Source organism: Lactuca saligna, chromosome 8, assembly GCF_052625555.1.
Source record: "Lactuca saligna cultivar CGN05327 chromosome 8, ASM5262555v1, whole genome shotgun sequence".
NCBI lineage: Eukaryota > Viridiplantae > Streptophyta > Magnoliopsida > Asterales > Asteraceae > Lactuca > Lactuca saligna.
In genome coordinates this window covers 161,597,651-161,618,162 of record NC_136424.1, presented here as the reverse complement: position 1 = coordinate 161,618,162, position 20,512 = coordinate 161,597,651, and the positions used below count along the sequence as shown (strand labels likewise).

The following is a 20,512-nucleotide window of genomic DNA, read 5'->3' as shown; positions in this document are numbered from 1 at the left end:
CATCTTGGTCAATGAAGTTTCATGTTCTCAATCATGTGAAGTTTCATGTACACTATCTAGTGAAGATACGATTAAATTTCTTCGGGAACAAATTGATTTATTAAAAAGAGAAGTTGGGGACCTAAGATGTGAAGGATATCAACTCAGGAAAGGACATAAACCCCTAAAGGCTGAATTAGAAGCAAAAACCAAAGACTTTAGGAAGTTTCAGGAAGAGTATAGTAACAAGTGTGAAAATTATGACTATATTAAGAGACAACTTGCTGCTATAACTGAAGAACTTGACACTTTGAAAATTAAGTGTGGAAAAACAGATGTTAGTTTTAAAAATTATACTGCGTCAAGTCAGACAGTCGATTCCTTATTTGAAACCCAATTAAAATTCAAAGATAATCAAAACAAGGGTCTAGGGTATGATAGTGTTCCTCCACCTTTCAATCATAACTACACATCCATCCCTATGACACAGGAAGAAATTGCCAAGGAGGCACATCTTCATTATGTCAAACCATTTGGATTTGTGTCAGGAGGTATTCAGGTTGAAAATACTAATGTGTCTACTTCATGTGCAAGTAAAGCAGCAGAAGATGAGAACAAGGAGAAAAACATTGAACAAACCAACATCTCTTTGAACTATGAGTCTGTTGTTTCGAACTCAGCTGCTTCTGATCAACCTACTGTTGAGAAATACATGCCACCAATTCCAACGCAATAGAGTGCTTGTTGCAAGTGTGCATGTGGGAAAAATCAGAGACAAGGCAAGGATGCGCCACCAGGGGCAGGAAGAAACAACTTCCCAGTGACGAAAAAGACTTGTTTTCACTGTGGAACGCCTGGACACATTGCCAGAAATTGTCCTAATCGTGCATAGGTTCCCTACTATGCTTAAGGCTGGCAGAACACGCCAAGAGGGAGATTTTTCAAAAGAAACCCCTCAAGGTCACGTTCAGACAATGCCGACTGGAATGCCATGAAGGCTAATAATTCAACTCCCAAGGCTAAGCATCCAACTCCCAAGAACAAGAAGGGAATGTTGACCCAGAAGTCTAGTTCAAGAGATGCTCTGGTGAAACAAAGACCGGTTAGGTCAAGGTCATCTCAGAAGCCAACTACAAGTTCAAAAGCAAGTACTGAGCCACCCATCCGATCGAACAAGAAATGGGTTAAACCCAAATATAGATGGGTACCAAAGGTGAAAACTCCCAAATCTTCTACTGACTCTAATATTTCATTGTTTTCTGTTTGTGATAAGCAGGATATGTCATGAGAGAGAGTACCCTGCATTGATGACAAAGGTCGACCCAGTTTCAAAATGGATTGGGTTCCAAATACCAATTGATCCCGTTTTGTGTTGGAGTAGCTATGGAGGCATATCATCAGACTTCGGTTTGCTGGTAGTGGTTGTTCCTAGCACATGATAGGAGGCATCTCTTAACTATACAACATTCAGACATTTGTTTGAGAGTATGTGTCCTTTGCGGGAAAGGAAGAAAAGAAGAGATCACTCATGGGGTTAGTGCTTAACGACATGAAGAATTTTCGGATCTGTTCTGAGATTACGCGTGCTGTTCTCAGACCTTCTGGATGCAAATTCAATCGGTGACTTACGGTTTGACTTTTCTTCTCTATACTCTTGAGTTTTTCTTAAGCTGATTCGCTTTAAAGACTAATTTTTTGTTGTAGGATAGTTTAAATTTGTGCATTTACTTTCGTTTCTCTCATAAGCTCAAATTTAGGGGGAGAAATAAAGACAAAACAAAAATTAGAAAATTTTAAAAAATCCAAAAACATTAGAAAATCAGAAAATTAATATATATATATATATATATATATATATATATATATATATATATGTGTGTGTGTGTGTGTGTGTTGGTTATGAAATGTGCTTGAGGGAGATGTTTTGGGAAATGAAATTAGCAAGTGATAAAGGGCAACCTGAATCTGCGTAATGTACCTAAATTGAATCGTCTAGGCTTTGTGTTCGATGTGTTGGTAGGCATGAAAGATTTAAAATGGACTTGACTAGGCATAGATAAACTTAAGGAATCTAGAGACTTGAAAAATCTTGATCTAGATAGATCCATTTAGCCTGAAAATACGACGCTCAGATAGGTTAAGTAGGGAAATATACATGAGAATCTACCGATCACATTTAATAACCCGTATCTAGAACTGTGGATTCACTTTTCCTCGATGTATGGATTTTGTCCTTAATTCCTGTTGGATGAGGTGACTGGGGAATTCCGATAAACTAGGTCTGTAGAAGGTTATTTTCTTTTCTTTCTGTCTGTTAGTCATATGTTGCCTCCTTTGCGTGATCGAAGGATCCGACCTGGACTGTAACATATGCAACTCTATCTCTCTGCATCTTCTCTCTATGCAATTCTTCCCATCTGTTAGCCATATACTGTCTCCTCTGCGTGATTAAAAATCCGACCTGGTACACAGTATATGCATCATTCTCTTTTCAATCCCTCTAAAAACCTCAGTTAGTCATATGTTTTATCCTTTGCGTGATTGGAAAAGATCTGACCTGGATGTACAACATATGTATTCTAAATCTATCATCTCTCTTAATAATTGTCTGCTCACCCGATGTAAGGAGTATTCTAGAAGTCCTTGATGGATGGAGCATATTAGGAAGCAGGAAACACGTTTTAGTTCAATTAAACTTGAACACTCAAAGATTGTCTATAGATCTCGCTGCTCAATTTAGGTGGACAACAATATCCCTGGTCGTCGTCAGCTGAATGGTCCTTAAGATATAGTATCTAGGAACTTGGGATCACTTTGTCTTACAATTATTAGTATGTCCTAATTTTGTCACAATTTTTCGTATTTAAGTGGACAACAATACCAGCGATCGACCAGACAAACATGTGAAGATAGAAGGTACCGACAAGTGGATAAAGGTGTAGGGTTTTAAAGCACTCCATGGATGATGGCAATGGGCCCCTTTGATGAATTCTAGGTTAAAATCCCAAGACTTGTCTTTTCCCTATAAATAGTCATGTATTATTCATTATTAGGGTTAAGAGTGAGGCAAAATGTAGCCGCCACGTGAGGTTTCTTATGTAGTGTTAGATTCTTTAGTCTATGCTGAAAGTGTAATTTATTCCTCATGTTTTAAATAAATCGAGTGATCATTCGACATATCTTCTTTATTTGTGTTTGTTCTTATTTTCCGCATCTTGTTCATCAAATCTCAATTAGGGTTTTAATCCCAACAAGTGGTATCAAAGCGGTCTTTGATGATCTATTGATTTTTGAAGTATCGATTCTTGATTTGATGATTTTCTGCACAAGTTATTGAATGTATCTGATACAGAGGCTAGTGACTGAACCACCAGTTATCAACATACCTCCTTCACCAACCCCATCCTCCAATTCTGGTGCTACTCTTGGGGGAGATGATGAGGATTTTGACTCCATTTACTACAATCCTTATAGACTTCCAACCAAAGATGAAGCTGATGCTCCTGTCACAAGTCAACAAATACAGGATATTCATGAGAAGTTGGATCGATTGCTTGCAGACAGTAAATCCTATGGTGGTGTGGTTCTCAAAGCATTTTTGGAGACGGCCATTAAACAATACACTGACGCAATTGATAAATCTACTGAGGCAGTTAATGAGTCTACGTCTACATGTAAGAAGGCTACCAAGGAAGTTTCTGGGTATTTTTTTCAATAACAAGTGGTATCAAATCGGGATGTGGTAATCAATGAAGAAGTATTCAATGATTTGGAGTTACAGTCAAATCGCCATATGGGTCTCACATCATCAAAGCTTAATGTAATCGAAACGAGAAAGATTGTGATGTAAAACAAAGACTGTCAAAATCAAAAGTGTGAAATTTTTTTGAGATCGGAACTGGATGTGAATGATCTGTTTTGAATATCGATATCAAGTGAATGTTTGTTTCTGGAAAAATGGTGAAATTAAACACCCGGAACAAAAGAATGATGAGTTACCTGTGAACGAATGAAATCGAAATGGAATGGTTTAAAGTTGTTCTTGGTGGTCAATGCGAAATTCAAAATTGGGATTGCATCTTAATCAGATTCGTGTGCGATCGAATGAAATCTGAATCAAAATCAGGGTGAACAAATGCGAATGTCTTCTTACGAACGTCTGTTGATGATTGATTCGCAGTGAACCTGATTCTTAATTCGTATCTGTTGGACTCGTAACGAGTGATTCATGGGAGTTATTTTTTATTTTATTTTTTGGATTCGCAGTTCACACGAGTGGTTATTTGCCAATTTGCATCTGGGTGATTAATTGGGAAGAAGATGTTAAAGATTCACTATTGGTCCCCGCAACTTTAGAAAATTAACACTTTTGGTCCCTGTTGTTTTCACAGCTTGGCAGTTTTGAACCATTTCCAGAATTTGTTACAAATGAAGGGGAATATGGTGCATAGTTATTAATTTAGTCCCCTAAATTTCTACATAGTGACAATTTCAACCCATTTTTGAAGAGTTTCCAAATTTGAGGGCTGGTGAATAGTTTTGGGTTTCTTAACGCACATATTTTTTTCGTGAACAGAAAATTATGGATTCCATCAAGTATTGGCGGTTCGGAAAGTCGTTTTTTCGTGATAACGACAAATTTTCACGACTTTTTCGGATTTTATACTTCATTGTATATATCATTTGTCGCGGGGGAGCAAAGTTGATTTTATCCATTCAAGATCATTCTCATGACCATAAGAAGGCTTTATAATCACGTTTTAGATTATAAATCGGGGGAGAATTGGTATGGCCATTCGAAATTGGATTTGTGACTTTTCAAAGTTGAAGATTTTTTTATAAAGCTTATGGTAGAATTATGAAGGTAGCTTTTACAGCGGAAGTTCTTCATCGAGCTTGGCTAAAGCTTTTACAGAGAAGTATCCTTTACAGCAGAAGTTCTTTATCGAGCTCTGCTAAGGACTTGTTATATCTCCGGCTTCTAGTGTTTTCTCGATCAAGTGGCGTTACGAATCTTAAATTTGGGTTGTTACATGATATTTTTGATGGCTTATATCATTAGCTTATTTGAAGATCATTATGACTTGGAGAGGGAGCTCTTCAAAGACAAGAAGTGATTCGGTTTCTTTGTTCTGAAATAGGTTTTTATGGCGGGTTTGGTTTTCATGAAGATTCTTTGGGATTACATTCGAAAATGAAGTTTAAAGACATTACTTCAGTGCTTGATTTATATATCCTAGAGCCCGTGTTTGAAGACTATTGAAGAATCAAGATTCGTGGATATATTGCTTCATATATTCCTTGTTGCAGATCTTTTTATTTGCTAGATGCTTGTTTTGGAAGTTAAAGCATTGTCATCCATTCCATACTTTGAGGGGGGGATTGTAGGGTTTCAAAGCACTCCATGGATGATGGCAATGAGCCCCTTTGATGAATTCTAGGTTAAAAGCCCAAGACTTGTCTTTTCCCTATAAATAGTCATGTATTATTCATTATTAGGGTTAAGAGTGAGGCAAAATGTAGCCGCCACGTGAGGTTTCTTATGTAGTGTTAGATTCTTTAGTCTATGCTGAAAGTGTAATTTATTCCTCATATTTGAATAAATCGAGTGATCATTCGACATATCTTCTTTATTTGTGTTTGTTCTTATTTTCCGCATCTTGTTCATCAAATCTCAATTAGGGTTTTAATCCCAACAAAAGGCTATCTAAAAACTTCGATCCCACATCATTCTTAAAGTTAGATATCATTTTATTTTTGTTAAATTTGTTCATAGTTTCTTCTAATTTAAATATTAGGGAAGAATTAAGAATTTAAAAAAAAAAACAAACAAACAAACAAGAATAGTGTTATTTCTGTTTTACTTGTTCAAGAAAATCAAAAAACCCAAAAAATATTTTTGTTTCTGTGCTAAGTTTTCTTTTAGTTTTGTTTTGTCTTGAAAAGTGATTTCAGGTATAGATAAGACTCATGAAGTTTGTGTTGAAGATTTCTGAGCCAAGGCTTCATCTGTGAGCATCGAAGAATTCGCATTCGAAGGAGCAAGAAATGAAGATTATTCTTTCGACATTCAATCTTTCAACCCCAGAAGCAAGGTGAAGCTGAAATTGAAGAATATGTGAAAGATTGCATTGAAGCCTCCTCAATCAGTCTGCTGCTATCTTAAACCTGCTGAAGTGATCTAGATGTTCAGTTCTCTCTGATGTTCTCTCTGAAGATTCGCAAGCTGAAAGCGCTATCTTTCAAGAATCAGTACATCAAGCCTCCTCACCCGACGTACGTTCAAAGCCAAATTCTAAAGAAAAGCCCAACTACTCAATATGAAGTCATTCATTGAAGATTAATGTTGAAGCCAAGTTTCCAATGAAGATTAACAAGAAAAGCTAGCTACTTTTTAGGGGGAGCTTGTTGGGTCATTTAAGAAAAAAAAAAGAAAGCTATAAACCAATGGGGAGATTGCTGGGTAAAAAATATGGTTTATACTTTGCTTTTCTAGGAAATTGTATTTTTATGTAATATTATATAGGTGTTTACGGCCCAATGGGTGTTTACGGCCGTAAACCCATTTACGACCGTAAACCCATTTAAAGTCCCATTTTCCCATGTGTGTGTGTGTGTGTGTGTGTGTGTATATGAGGGGTGTGAGGAATAGATTTATGAACACTAGAAGAGCTTAAGTGTGTGCATTTGAAGGTGTTCTAGAGAGAGAAACTAGAGAGAAGTTTTGTGTGTGTGAATCTTTTGTATCCGGATCTTCATTCTAATCAATTCATACATAGATTCATCATATCCTTCTTCTTTTTCTCTTCTATTTTATTTGACATCATATGTTTGATTGGGATTCCGCACCATCAAACGGATCTGATTGATACACATACATTTTTAGGGACTTACATTTTTATTATTTATTAGCTAATTATTTTCAAATTATGGACAAAAGGTACTTAATAGTTTTTAAATTGTATTTTCAGTCCAAAAGATATGCTCGGAAGCAAAAGGAAGCAGGAGAGGCGATCGGAAGCTCGGGAACTGAAGAGAGAAGAAAAAGAGCCAAATACTGAAGCTACTCAACGAGTAGGAACTTCTACTCGACGAGTACCCATGAAGGTTCGCGAAGCAATACGTAAAGTCCTTGCCGTACACGGATTCTACAAAGGGGACTCGGCGAGTCGGTTGTCTACTCGACGAGTAGACCCTGTTTTGTGAAAACTATAAATACAAGCCACATTCCCGAATTTAGGGTTTCACTGGAATCCTTATGGAATTACTTTGCGACCAAGAAGGCATCTAGAGCTTTGGAAATAGTGTGAGAACCCTAATCTTCAAGTCTAAGAGGATTCAAGGCAACATAAACTTACTTTTCTACTTTATTTTTGAATAGAACTATGTTGGGATTGTTAGAATTCGTTTTTAGGTTTTTATCTGTTGTAATTATGAACTAATTCCTTTAGTTTCTGTTTAGGGTAGATAATTTTGCTCCTATGGATTGATTTATATTTAGATTGATTGTTTATTGGTGAATCTTGTTAAATTAAGCTTATTAAAGAACCTTATGCATTAACCATAACTATTTTCTGTTAATTGACAAGTAATTAAGCTGCATGAACATCTCTTAATTGCATACCTCATATGATTTATGTGAAAACATTGTGATATACCTAGGAATAGTGAATGTGAAACTAGGGTTAACTAAAGAATGGGTAAATTAATGTGTGAGCTGGTGTGATAAAGCATCAACAAGAGGTTAATTGAATTATTAATTTGATTAAATAATTACAAGTCTTATTTAATCCAGATAAATAAACTAGGGAATTTATTAGTTTAATCACTTGATCACTGCTTAAATTAATTTATTTTCTAAGGATTAGTAATAGCGAATGTGAATCTAATCACCTTAGTTGGTAACCAATAACAATTAATCCATTACATTGCCATAAAATCAACCATAGGAGTAAATGAAGCGAACCTAAACAGAAACCTTTTTATTACCGAATTTAGTTGATTTTTACTTGTTTTTAGTTGTTAGTTATTTAATTGCATGTTAGTTAGTGTGTTAAAGTTTCTAGTCTTGCAAAACTAGAGAAAATCTTTTACTTTTATTACTTTCTTATTTAATTCTAGTTATTAGTTTAATTTCCGTTCCTTGAGTTTGATACCCTACTTATTCAACTATATCACTAATAGAATGGTTCACTGCCTTTGTGTGTTTAAATTTTGTCTTAAAAGTAGGACTAGTACCCATGCATTTTTATACACATCATGTACTGCGACGCATCGATCTCAGGGTTAGGTGTGGTACTGATGCAGAGGGGGCATGTGATAGCTTACGTCTCGAGGAAGTTGAAGCCTCATGAGGCAAATGACCCCACTCATGACCTGGAATTGGGGGCAGTTGTGTTTGCCCTTAAGATTTGGAGGTACTATTTAAATGGAGGTGTGGTTCACTATCTATACTGATCACAAGAGTCTGAATTATTTGATGGATCAGCAGAACCCCAACATGCGACAGAGGAGATAGCTGGATATGATGAATGATTATGATTGCGAGATTCTATACCACCCAGGGAAGGCCAACATGGTGGCCGATGCATTAATCCGCAAGATGGAAGGGTCCCCGATTAGGGACATTTGTATGAGGATGACCGTGATTTCTCCTTTGTTGGATATGACTAGGAAGGCCCAGGTCGAGGGGGCGAAGAAGGAGAATTGGAAGATAGAGAAAATTCACGGACAATATCCTTTATTTGTTAAAGATAGTCTCGGCCTTTAGACGCAGTGTGGTCGGGTATGGGTACGAGTGACAAGGGGAGTGTGACAGAGTTTATTAGAGGAGGCGCACAAATCCAAGTTCTCTATACACCCAGAAGCTACAAAAATGTATAGGGACTTGAGGCTGAGTTATTGGTGGCCCTGCATGAAGCGGGAGATCGCCTGGTTCGTGGAGAGGTGCTTGACCTATAGGAAGGTCAAGGCCGAGCATCAACGGCCTCATGGAAAGGTTCAGACAGTACCCATCCTCATGTGGAAATGGGTGGAAATCACCATGGACTTCATCACGAAGTTGCCTAGGATGGCGAAGAGAGTGAACGCTATATGGGTGATCGTAGATAGACTAACGAAGAGCACCCACTTTATTCCGATTTCTAAGAGTATATTCGTGGAGAAGTTGGCAGATATTTATGTTCGTGAGGTGGTGGCTAGATGTGGGGTGCTTGTGTCTATAGTCACCGACAGGGATGCCCGCTTTACTTCCAGATTTTGGAAGAAGTTCCACGAGGAACTGAGCACTCAGCTACATTTCAGTACTGCGTATCACCCTCAGACCAACGGTCAGAGTGAGAGGACGATCCAGACGCTGGAAGAAATGCTTCGAGCATGTGTACTGGATTTTGGAGGGAGTTGGGATACATACATCCCACTAGCAAAGTTCTCGTACAACAACAGTTATCATACTAGTATCGACTGAGCCCCATTCGAGATGTTTTATGGTCGGAGGTGCAGGACCCAGTGTGTTGGGACGAGGTTGGACACCGGGTCATGGGGAGCACCGAGGTAGTGCTTAAGACTACCGGATTGATTCATCAGGACCGCGACCGGTTGTGAGTTGTGCAGAGCCGTCAGAAAATTTATGCTGACCGGCGGCGTTCGGATCTCGAGTTTTAGGTGGGGGATTTTGTATTGCTGAAAGTGTCGCCCTGGAAAGGGATTATCAGGTTTCGATAGAGGGCCAAGTTGGGGCCTCGGTTCATAGGTCTGTTTAGGATCACAAGCCGAGTGGGCAAGGTGGCATATCGCTTGGAGCTGCCAGAGGAACTTAGTGAGATCCACAACACCTTCCACATGTCTCAGCTTCGGAAGTGTGTTGTTGACGAGTCTGCATTTGTTTCCTTGGATGACATTCAGGTGGATGAGAGCCAGAACTATGTTGAGAAGTCAGTCACCATCTTAGATAGGAAGATGAAGGGTCTTCGAAACAAAGAAGTGAAGTTGGTAAAGGTACAATGGTAGCACCAGAAGGGTTCTGAATGGACTTGGGAGCCGGAGGAGGAGATGCAGGAGCATTATCCTAAACTATTTATAGCTACGAACTTCAAGGATGAAGTCTAGTCCAAGTGGGGGAGAGTTGTAGCACCCTAAATCTGGTATGTCTTGAAACCTTCAAGAATTATTTTTTTAGCATAATTGGTCCTTTAAGTATATTGGGCGTACTTAAGTGTACGCTCAGCGTACTATGCATGGCTGGATGCGGAGGAGCTGGAGGTACGCTGGGCGTACCAGCAGTACGCTGCGCGTACGTGCCAGTGGTCCAAAACCCTAATTTTCGGACTTGAGGCCTATTTAAGCGACCTTATGTCCCTTGGACTTAATCCTAGAGAGCCCCCACAACCTTAGAACGTCCTTACACTCCAGAGAAACTTGTGAGACCATTTTGAGCTTTAAAAAGTGCATTTGTGACTATTTTAGTGTTCATTCCAAGAAGAAGAGGTGGTTAAACAAGTTTGGAACGAGTTGGTGCTTCAAGATCTTGCATCATAGTCATCTTGCTAAGCTTCTGTAGGTAAAAAGCTTGGATCTTTAATCTTAAATCTCTAGATTTAGTTAGGGTTTTCTACCTTGTCCCTTTTGGTTGATTTTGGTACTCCATTTGTGAGTTAAGAAACTCTAGAAGGTGGGAGTGATAGATTTGAGGTCCCTTGGTCCTTTAGTATCATAAAAATGGAGGCTTGATGGGAGTTTTGGCCTCATGCATGGGTTAAAGACCTTGGAAAGGTCTTAATGGAGGCGTTTGGTGTATACGAGGCATGCAAAGGCATAAAGTTGCCAACTTTATGCCTTAGGACATCTTAACAGACTTACATCTGGATTTTGGACGTAAAGGAAACGAGTATTAAGCACTTAATGGAGAAAGTGCTTAAACTGGTTGTACGTTGGGCATAACCCAGTGGACATCACGCGTAGTCCCAAGTCCCAATACACTGCGCATACCAGGATGGTACGCCGAGCGTACACGTTGCAGATGGGTCGAATCTGTTTTGGGCCTTTGAGTTATTTGGGCCTCATTTGATTATCAGGCATGGTGTATTATGGGAATTATGAGTCATACCATTTTTGTGGGCCATGGATATATTGATTGGGCTTTATTGGGCCAAGTAGCCCATTAAGAATTTTAGACTTGGACTTTGGGCCCATTAGCAAGGGATGGATAATTAGGCCTTATGGAAGGGTTGAGAGTTGGGTTTCCCTTGGTTAATCAAAGTCCTAACATTATCTAGTATTATTATTCAACACGGGAGGTTGCGGACTGTTAGGAGAACAGCTTTTGTATTCAGCAGACAAAGGTGAGTCTTCTCACCATACCCATGGGTCTAAGGCACCAAGGCTGGCCCATTATGTGATTATGATATATGTGTTAGCCATTCTGTGATTTGATATGATATGTGATAGTGTGTTTTGCATGAAGACCCCCCGGGGGGGGGGGGGGGGGGGGAGCCCGTGGCATTGGATGTAAGTCCATGTAGGGTAGTCCATGGCAGTCCTAGGTAAAGACCATGTGGGGTAGCTCATGGCATTGGATGTAAGACCATGTAGGGTAGCCTATGGCAGTCCTAGGTAAAGACCATGTGGTGTAGCCAATGACACTATTACATGTTTTATGTATGCATGGCTTATGTGATATGTGTTTAGCTTTAATTAGCTAACGAGATATGTGTATGTGTATGTGTATGTGTAGTGTGTGGTATGCTTTAAGGAACTCACTAAGCATTTCACTTACAGGTTGTTGATTTGTTTCAGGTACATCCGAGCCTAAGGTGTAACATCCCAAAAATACAGGCCAAAATTTTCATTTTTAAATACGTCATTTTAAAACCAACAGTGTAATAAAACATTTGTAATATTATGTCATGTCACAACCAAAGTAGAAATAATCAAACATGTTATCATAAAACAATATCAGAGTATAATCCCAAATATCTCATGTGCGGAAAACCATAGTGTGATGCGCTACGATCAAGCCGTCTCCTTTCCTTTAAACACGAAGTACCTGAAACCAAAACTGAAAACCGTAAGCACGAAGCTTAGTGAGTTCCCCATCACACCACATACCATACAAGAACATTACATATACACTGTCGGGCAATTCTGGGGTGCCCGATCTACCCGGTACGGCTGTTATGGGGTGCCGATCTACCCGTATGGCTATTCTGGGGTGCCAACCTACCCGTGTCAAGCCATTCTGGGGCGCTGACCTACCCATGTCAATCCATTCTGGGGTGCTGACCTACCTGTCGGTCCTAACAACCGACCCTCGAGGACTATTCCACCCCTACTACTAATATCACATGTATCATAACATAAACATACTATCAGACATATATGGGGTGTCCGAACTACCCTTCGGTCCTAACAACCGAACTTGGGGACTATTCCCCTCCTACTACCATTATTACATATAACATATCATGCAAGCATATAAACATATCATCTCATACTGTCAGACATATCTGGGGTGTCTGGGCTACCCTTCGGTCCTAACAACCAAACTCTACTACTATCACATATAACATATCATGCCAGCATATAACATATCAGGTAGTAGCAAACCTAGATGATATCACAAAGACAATCATCTAACATACAACTCCTACTGGTGGGCCGACATTGTGGCCGTAGACCCACCGCTACTGGAAGGTAACTCACCTCACACCGCTGAAGTCCCATAGACATAATCCCACATTGATGAAGTCTCGTAGACACAACCCCAACTGCTGGATGATAGATTCCCGAAATGTTAACACCAAAATAACACCTAATTAATAATTGGGTTCCACTACATAACCATAAGTACATACTTTGGATAATTACTACATTACCCCATGCTAGACTTTATTCAAGCCCAAGGCCCAATCCAAGGCCCAAAAGTCCACTATGGCTCAAAGCCCAACATATGGCCCAATTTTCCAAATTGGGCCCAAACCCTTACAAGGTCTTACCATAAGGCCCAACCATTTAGTCCAGTCCAACATTCAACATTCTAATGGCCCAATATCACATAGTCATAAAGGCCCAAACTATGGTCCATCTATGGCCCAATTTTCCAAATTGGGCCCAACTCCTCATATGGGCCTTACCTCAAAGCCCATTAATTATTCTAGTCCATTTGCTTGATCTTGGATGGCCCACTAATAACTCAATCATCAAGGCCTAATAGAAAGGCCCGACAATAAACCCAAGTTAAATTAGGGTTTCACATAAAATGAAGATTAGGGTTAAGTTTCCTACTTAACCCATTAAGGACTTAATCCTCTAAGGACTTAATCCATTAAGCCCAATATCGTTTAGATTAATCTTTACCAATGATTATTATTTAATATCTCAAGTTATTAAATAACTCTCGTGTGTGTTTCCCAATTAATTCTTAAAATTAGGGTTTTTCAATCCAAATATTAGCCCATTTATCAATTTGTTGGCCTTATATGTCAATTAGGGCTTTATTGGGCTTATTAGGCCTACTGGAATATCATTAAGCCCATTAGGCTAACAAGGCCCATTAGGGTTTTAAGCATCCCCAATCGATTCAACTCACAAGACAAGCACACCGCCACCCAACACGGCGGCCGGTGGCGGCAGGAGGCGGAAGCCACCACCCTAAGGTGGTGGTTTTTAGTTTCTTTCCATTATTAAATTTGTAATTTACACTTTACAACATTGGAACTCAAAATAAGCACATACACTAAACAACATAAACACACACATACAACCACCCTATGGTGCCCGGTGGTGGTAGAAGGTGGCAGACACCACCCTATGGTGGTGGTGATGCCTTTTCCAGCAATCCAGTCAACACCCACATGCATAAACATGCCTTCAGCTTGGAGAGGGAAGCCAACCACCCATTTGATGGTGTATGGCAGCGGCAGTGGTGATTTCACGTCGGCAGCCACCACCTCGTGGTGGTGGCAGTGGTTCCTTTGGGTTCCCTATCGAATAGCTCCCCCACACCCGAATATTGAAGAAGAATCACATCCACATGAACTCACGAAAAACTGTAGCAACGATTCACGGTGGTGGCTCGACTGGTCTCGGTGGTTTTGGCTAGAGCGAGTCGTCGGCGAGACATCGACCAAGAGCAACAGTGGCGCAACTGTAGAATGAAATAGAGACGGAGGAGATTGGCGACCCTAATAGTGAACCACAGCAACACGATCCTTGATCTCCCGACCAACCCGCATCGACTCGTGGCTCCTTGGTCTTCAACGGCGGTGGTGGTGATCGAACTCTAACTCACTGCGGCAGTAGCTTCGGTCCGCGAAGTGGCGAGTGGGCAAAGCCTCAACTGACAGCGAATGAAGAAGGAGAATGAGGGAAAAAGGACGGTTGTCTGGTGGTCGTTAGCTGATTGGGAGCGTGGTGGTGGCGGCTCCGGTGAGGGGGGCATAAGGGGGATCACGACCGCTACATAAGGGAGGGTTTTGGGTTAGGGTTTGATTGATAATGAGGCTATATACCCGGCTCCACTTTGGAGTTTTCCATAATGGCAATAATAGTCCCTCCATGCCCTTTTTCTTACAAATGCAATCCAATATTTACCCTTTCTACCCTGGCTTTGGAAATCTTCTTCATATTAAATCCGATAATTACCATTTGAACCCTCAACACCAAAATCCTTTACACCTTAGGTACAAAATTTACCAAACAACCCCCAATATCTTAATTATGACATAATCAACCCCTCCACCTCATTTCCTTTTAAATTAAATCCAAATAGTTACCACGGAGCCCTTGTCTTCATAAATATTTACAAACTGAGTCCGGAACTTGCACTTTTAACCCCTGACCTCAAAAACTGTGACAATTAGCCCTTCGAGACCATCTGCTGATATATAATTATTTATTTTAGGGCTACCATTTGTTCATTAATTTATTAATTTATTTAATAAATAAACGGGTGTTACATAAGAGCAAGGGCAAGGTGTGATGGCGCGACATGCACTCTATCTCTCTCTTTCACTATTAGGTTTTGGGAACACTCTGATGATTTGAATAAGTTGTAATGAATCGTTGGTTGAAAACAATTATGTTGGGATTTCATGGTTTATGCAATTATGTTTTATTAATTAAAAGTGAAAATTTTCTTTAAAAATGTGGGTCGTTACAACTAGCATAGCATCATCCTATATACCAGGATACCAACCTAAACCAGGTCACTAAACATAATACTATCCTAACTACCAGGATGCAGATCTAACATATCAGTAAGCATAATATCATCCTAACTTCTAGGATGCAGATCTAAGAGATCAATAAGCATATCAAGCAAGTACCAGTATACAATCCGAAAAAGGGCCGGCGATGGTGCCTTAGACCCTGCTGATATAGTGAGAATAACTCACCTCGCACTGCTGATCTAAACTGAAGAGTCGAACTCCCGAATCTCTGCCTCACCAAAAATCCCGAACAACAGATCTCTCGACTCCTAAAGCTATCAATACCAAAATATCACTTAGTTCAAAACAATAATTCTCCTTAAGGTAAAATAACCATTTTACCCCTAGTCCAACCTGGTCCATATCTAAGGCTCAAAATCATAATATAAAAAGCCCAACACCGGATGGGCTTCCCAAACCCACTAGTGGCCCACTAATGGCCTAATTTGCTAAATTGGGCCCAATCCCTCTTATGGGCCTTACCCTAAGCCCAAACATCTTCTTAGCCCACATTATCTGGCTCTTGATGGCCCACTAAGGCCCAAAGGACCAAAATCCCTCTGCATGACCCAAACTGAGGCCCAAAATCCATAAGGCCCATAATTGATAAGTATGTTGGGCGTACTCCTATGTACGTTAAGCGTATTAACCAAATGGTGCGTATGTTGGGCGTACCTACTTGTACGCTCAGCGTACTCCCTTGTTAAGTTATTTTCCCATTAAGTGCTTAATACTCAGATTCAGGAGCTACAATCACAGATCCAAGTCCTTTCCAACGTCTTAATCCATAAAGTGACTGACTTGGTGACTTTGCATGCCCCCAAACAAGTCCCAACTCCAAAAATGATGTTCTACTTCCATGAAAGTGGTCTTAACTCTAGCATGAACCTATTAAGACCACCAAGATGACAACTTTCTGACCTGGGGAGTCATTTAGCACTAAGGGTGGCAACCCTTAGCCTAGAAGCTGGATTTGGACTAAAAAGCTTCAACCTTTGGACCAAAATGACTTCAAAACTAAACCACACTAGATCGAAGCACTCTTAGATAAAGTTTATAGCTTTATACCTCCAAGTGATCTGGAATGGAACCCCAAACTCAGATCTACTGCTTTCCCTTTGATCAACCACCTTGATATACTCTTCACTTGCTTGGAAATGGCTTTACAATCACATAAATGCTCTTTAATGACCACCAAAGCTCCAAGAACACTCAAGGGAGGGTTAGGGTTTCGTGGTGGCTATATGAAGATGAAAGGGAGGCTGATAATTAGGGTGTTATGTTCTTTATATAGCGACATGCTCTAAAATTAGGGTTTGGGGTCTTTAAGAGTACGTTGGGCGTACCTCTCGTATGTTAGGTGTATTCCTCCCCATACTCACGATCATTTACTCCACTACATTGGGAGTACACCAGCTTACATTGGGTGTACCCAGCCGGACACGTCCATGCTTCCCTTGTATGCATGGGACTTGCTTGGCAAACATTTCCATTAGGGACCATTTATGCCAAATGCTTTAAAGTGCTATAACTTCTTCATTCTAAGTCCATTTCCAACGAACTTTATATCCAAGAAAAGGTGGCGAGAAGCCCTACGCTCCTGACCACACACCTAAGCCTTAAAACTTCCGAATAAATCCGGAGACCATAAAAGACCGAATTGATCAGACGTTGGGCCTCCGAGACCGCCACATAGTGCTTTTCAAAATGGGGTGTTACATAGAGGTGTTATAGATGATCTTATTTCCAACACTAAAATATCTAAAATCCCTATAATTTGTATATGCAATGATCGATACAGTAAAAAACTTCTTTCTTTTCGATAACTAACAAAACAACAAATGGCGAAAAAACTGTTACATATTCCAAATGCAGAAAAATTCAAATAAATGAGGTTGCCTTAAAGAACTTGTTGAAAGATTTAATGGATATATGGGTACGGCCAAATAATAAAATAAAATTCCTAAAATCATGTGTATAATAAGACCACTAAATGAAAACCAAACATTATTATAGGATTTATAGACTGTAAATTACATTCTTTATGTTAGCAATCAATTTCTTTTTCTCTCTTCTTCCACGTTTCATTCTTCAACCAACAACTAATTTTTCTATAACCAAATATTAAAACCAATCAAATTTAAACAAGCATAAATAAATACAAATGAAATAAATAGGAAATGAGTTAACATAGTGCAAAGGGATTCATCAAAGTTTAATATTTCCTACCCTTAGGTTTCAAGTTTAGAGACTTGTAAATTATTATAAGGATTGTTAAGAAAATAGATGATATCACACTTCAAATATAATAACATTGCGTTACCTGTACATTCCTACAAACTCCATTGTCTGAAAATTATAAACATAAAACCGATTAAACATGTAAAATAATTTTTTTTATAGGATAATATTATGTTTAATACTCGTCATCATTCTCGATGCATGAGTTAAAACAAAGAGAACGATTGGTTTACATTGCCATAAAACCCTTGGTTCAAAATCACAGAATGTGTATGGTTTAAAATTCTGTCATTTACGTGTTGTTTTGGATTTAATCTCGTGAATTATGGTCAAGTAACCTTTCTTTTTTGCTTTTCTTGTTCAAGATCAAAGAACCATAGTGTAAGATGCATCAAATCAACTTTTGAATCTAAGTTGTCAATGAAGGAAATTCCTCATGTTACCCAAGCAATCAGAACCATGAAAAAAGGAGTTGGATTGTTTGCATATGAAGTTAAACCCTAAACCCCTCGCCGAAAAATAAATAATCAAAAGAACATATCAACTTCCAACATTTCGATATAAACTAACTTATCTTACAAATTCCAAACCCAAGTTAGGTCAATATAAATCAACGTTGAGTGAATAAAACATATCAAAGAAGCATACCTTTAGAAATTGACCAAAAGAAAGCAAGTAGATAGCATTGTTTCGATTTTTGCAACAACAAAAAACCAAGCACGCATATGTTGGGATATGGGGTGAAACAATGGTTTGATGTTGAGATATAGGGTGATACACGGAGAAGAATGTACTTGCTATGGGAGACAATTAAATGACACCTTATTAACCTATTGATCAAAATGATGATGGAAATCGTGTCCCTCATTGTTTTGTTCAGCAACGATCCATGTTTCAAATGCAAAAAAAAAAAAAAAAAACAAAAAAAAAAAAAAAAAAAAAAAACAAAAAAAAAAAAAAAAAAAAAAAACAAAACAAAAAAAAAAACAAAAAACAAAAAACAAAAAAAAAAGGTGAGACTTATCAACGTCACCTAAAATGTGACCTTAGAGCAAATGAAATTGAAAAGTACAAAATTGAAAACACACATTAAACCACGATCAAAATATACTAACAGGTTATAAAATTGTTAAATTAGTTAAATGAGAAACTTGAATCTTCATAATATTTAAGATATTTCAAATGGATTTCTAAACAAATAACCTATCATCTCTATAGTAAGGTAGTTCTCCTTCAAATCTCGTATTATATTTCAACACTCATATTGAGTCCTAAAATCTTAGACATATATTGTAGAACCAAATTGAAGATTAGGGTTCATAAAATAGGTTCTTACCTCCGTATTACAGCTGATGGGGGACACATAATGTCCGGATTGAGTCGCCGTGAGAGAAAAGATGAAGACGATGGACAGGATATCTGGGAAAGGAAGTGTCAACAATCAGATGGTGACCAGATGCATACTAAGAATCTAAGATGAGAGACACATGAGTGAATCTTCAATGAAATGAGAGAGATGAAGGTGAAAGAGATGCTTAGCTTTGTTGGAGATGAATGTGCGTTTGAGGTATATATGAAGTAGACAAAAGGCAGATTCCTGATTTCTTGCTATTAGTGTGTTGATTTATCGATGATTGTTGATTTCTTGTTATAAGCATTTGAAATTTCAATTGCAGGAAATTAGGAACAAAATCAAGATAAGATTTTTGAAATTTCGGATTTCATGTACCGAGTTAGCAATCGAAGTATAAAATGCACTGAATGAAAGGGACAATTCAGGAATTTCAGTTAGAAACCTTGAGCGGGAAAAGAAGCTTTAGGTGGGCTGAACAATTGCCATGTGGCAAAAATGGTTTTATTTATTAGATTAGGGGAAGGGGATTAGGTAGAAATTAATAAAACCAAGCCATATGAAAAAAAAAAAATTGAAAATAATTACAAAATATAATTGTAACTAAATCAATATGTAACTAAATCAATAAAAGTATGATACGTGGAAGAAAAAATTATTTATTTGAAAATTTAGAGTTTACAATTTCAATTTTTGATGAGCTTTTTCGGTTGTTATGTGTATATTAATTAACATGTTTATGTTATGTGACACTTGTTTTATTGAAAATACTATCTTATATATATGTTCTTACGCTATTACAACTTTCAATCAAACCCATCAAAATACGCAGGAAACCTTGAACTAAATTCTTCCACAAATCTTTCGCTTAATTTCTCACTCCACTTCTTCAAATGCCGTCGTCGGAAACGTACGAGACAGCCCCGCCGGAGTTCCAAACGTTATCTTCCCGGATTCATCCGCAGAGATATCCGAAATCGTCACCCAAATCAAAAGCTCCTTGCTCTTAACACCTGTTAGATTCCGCATCCGCCGATTCTCAATCAACGCCGTTACTTCGCTATCGTACGACACATTCCGACCAATCGCACGGAAGAGATGATTCGTCTTCTTCTTCCGGCAAACCCACACGAACCCTGTGGATTCGTTGTGGCCGATCTCCGTCACGTCAGTCATCGGAATCAGGCCTTTTGGTAGGGAGAATCTGGCGAGGACTTCTTGCGCTTTCTCTTTGCATAGATCTTCGCCGGTAAATACTTGGGCATCTTCACGCTGAGATCGGATCTGTTGTGACGCCATTTTGGGGGTTTTGAGAGGGAGAATTTGAGGGTTTGTTGGAGCGATGAACGGGTGTGGTAAAGTTGTGGGGTTTTGGGTGACTATAAATTGGGTGGCAAAAGGGTTTACGTGTTGAAATACTGTATTTTATATTGCGTTACAAAGTTTTTTTTTTTTTTTTTTTTTTTTAATTACTAAAATTATATTTTGTTAAAAGTTTTTTTTTTTTTTTTATAAAAATGATTTACTTTTTGATAAAATTCTTGAAGTGACAAAAGCATTTTAAGATTCATTTCATGTTGTATACGTCCAAGCAAGGATGGACCGATTCGAGGACAAGTGCCCATGAAGTCAACAAGTAGCCTTCTTTCAATGTTAAATCTTGTCCCCACAACATCTTTAAAAGATAAACAATCTTGAGTAAGCAAGCATATTTCAAAAGAAAAAAATGAAATGT

The 20,512-nt window shown here is 38.7% G+C and overlaps 1 protein-coding gene across 1 annotated transcript; it reads right to left on the bottom strand.

Moving 5' to 3' along the window:
- Window positions 1-19,513: 19,513 nt before the first annotated feature.
- On the bottom strand, window positions 19,514-20,164 carry LOC145008086 (uncharacterized). The gene has a single exon (XM_078966713.1). The coding sequence runs from the start codon at window positions 20,074-20,076 to the stop codon at window positions 19,654-19,656; it is 423 nt and encodes a 140-aa protein (XP_078822839.1). The 5' UTR covers window positions 20,077-20,164; the 3' UTR covers window positions 19,514-19,653.
- Window positions 20,165-20,512: the final 348 nt, after the last annotated feature.

Bases quoted from the DNA above. Each gene is read 5' to 3' on its own strand.
- LOC145008086 (XM_078966713.1), bottom strand. From the start codon at position 20,076: ATGGCGTCACAACAGATCCGATCTCAGCGTGAAGATGCCCAAGTATTT.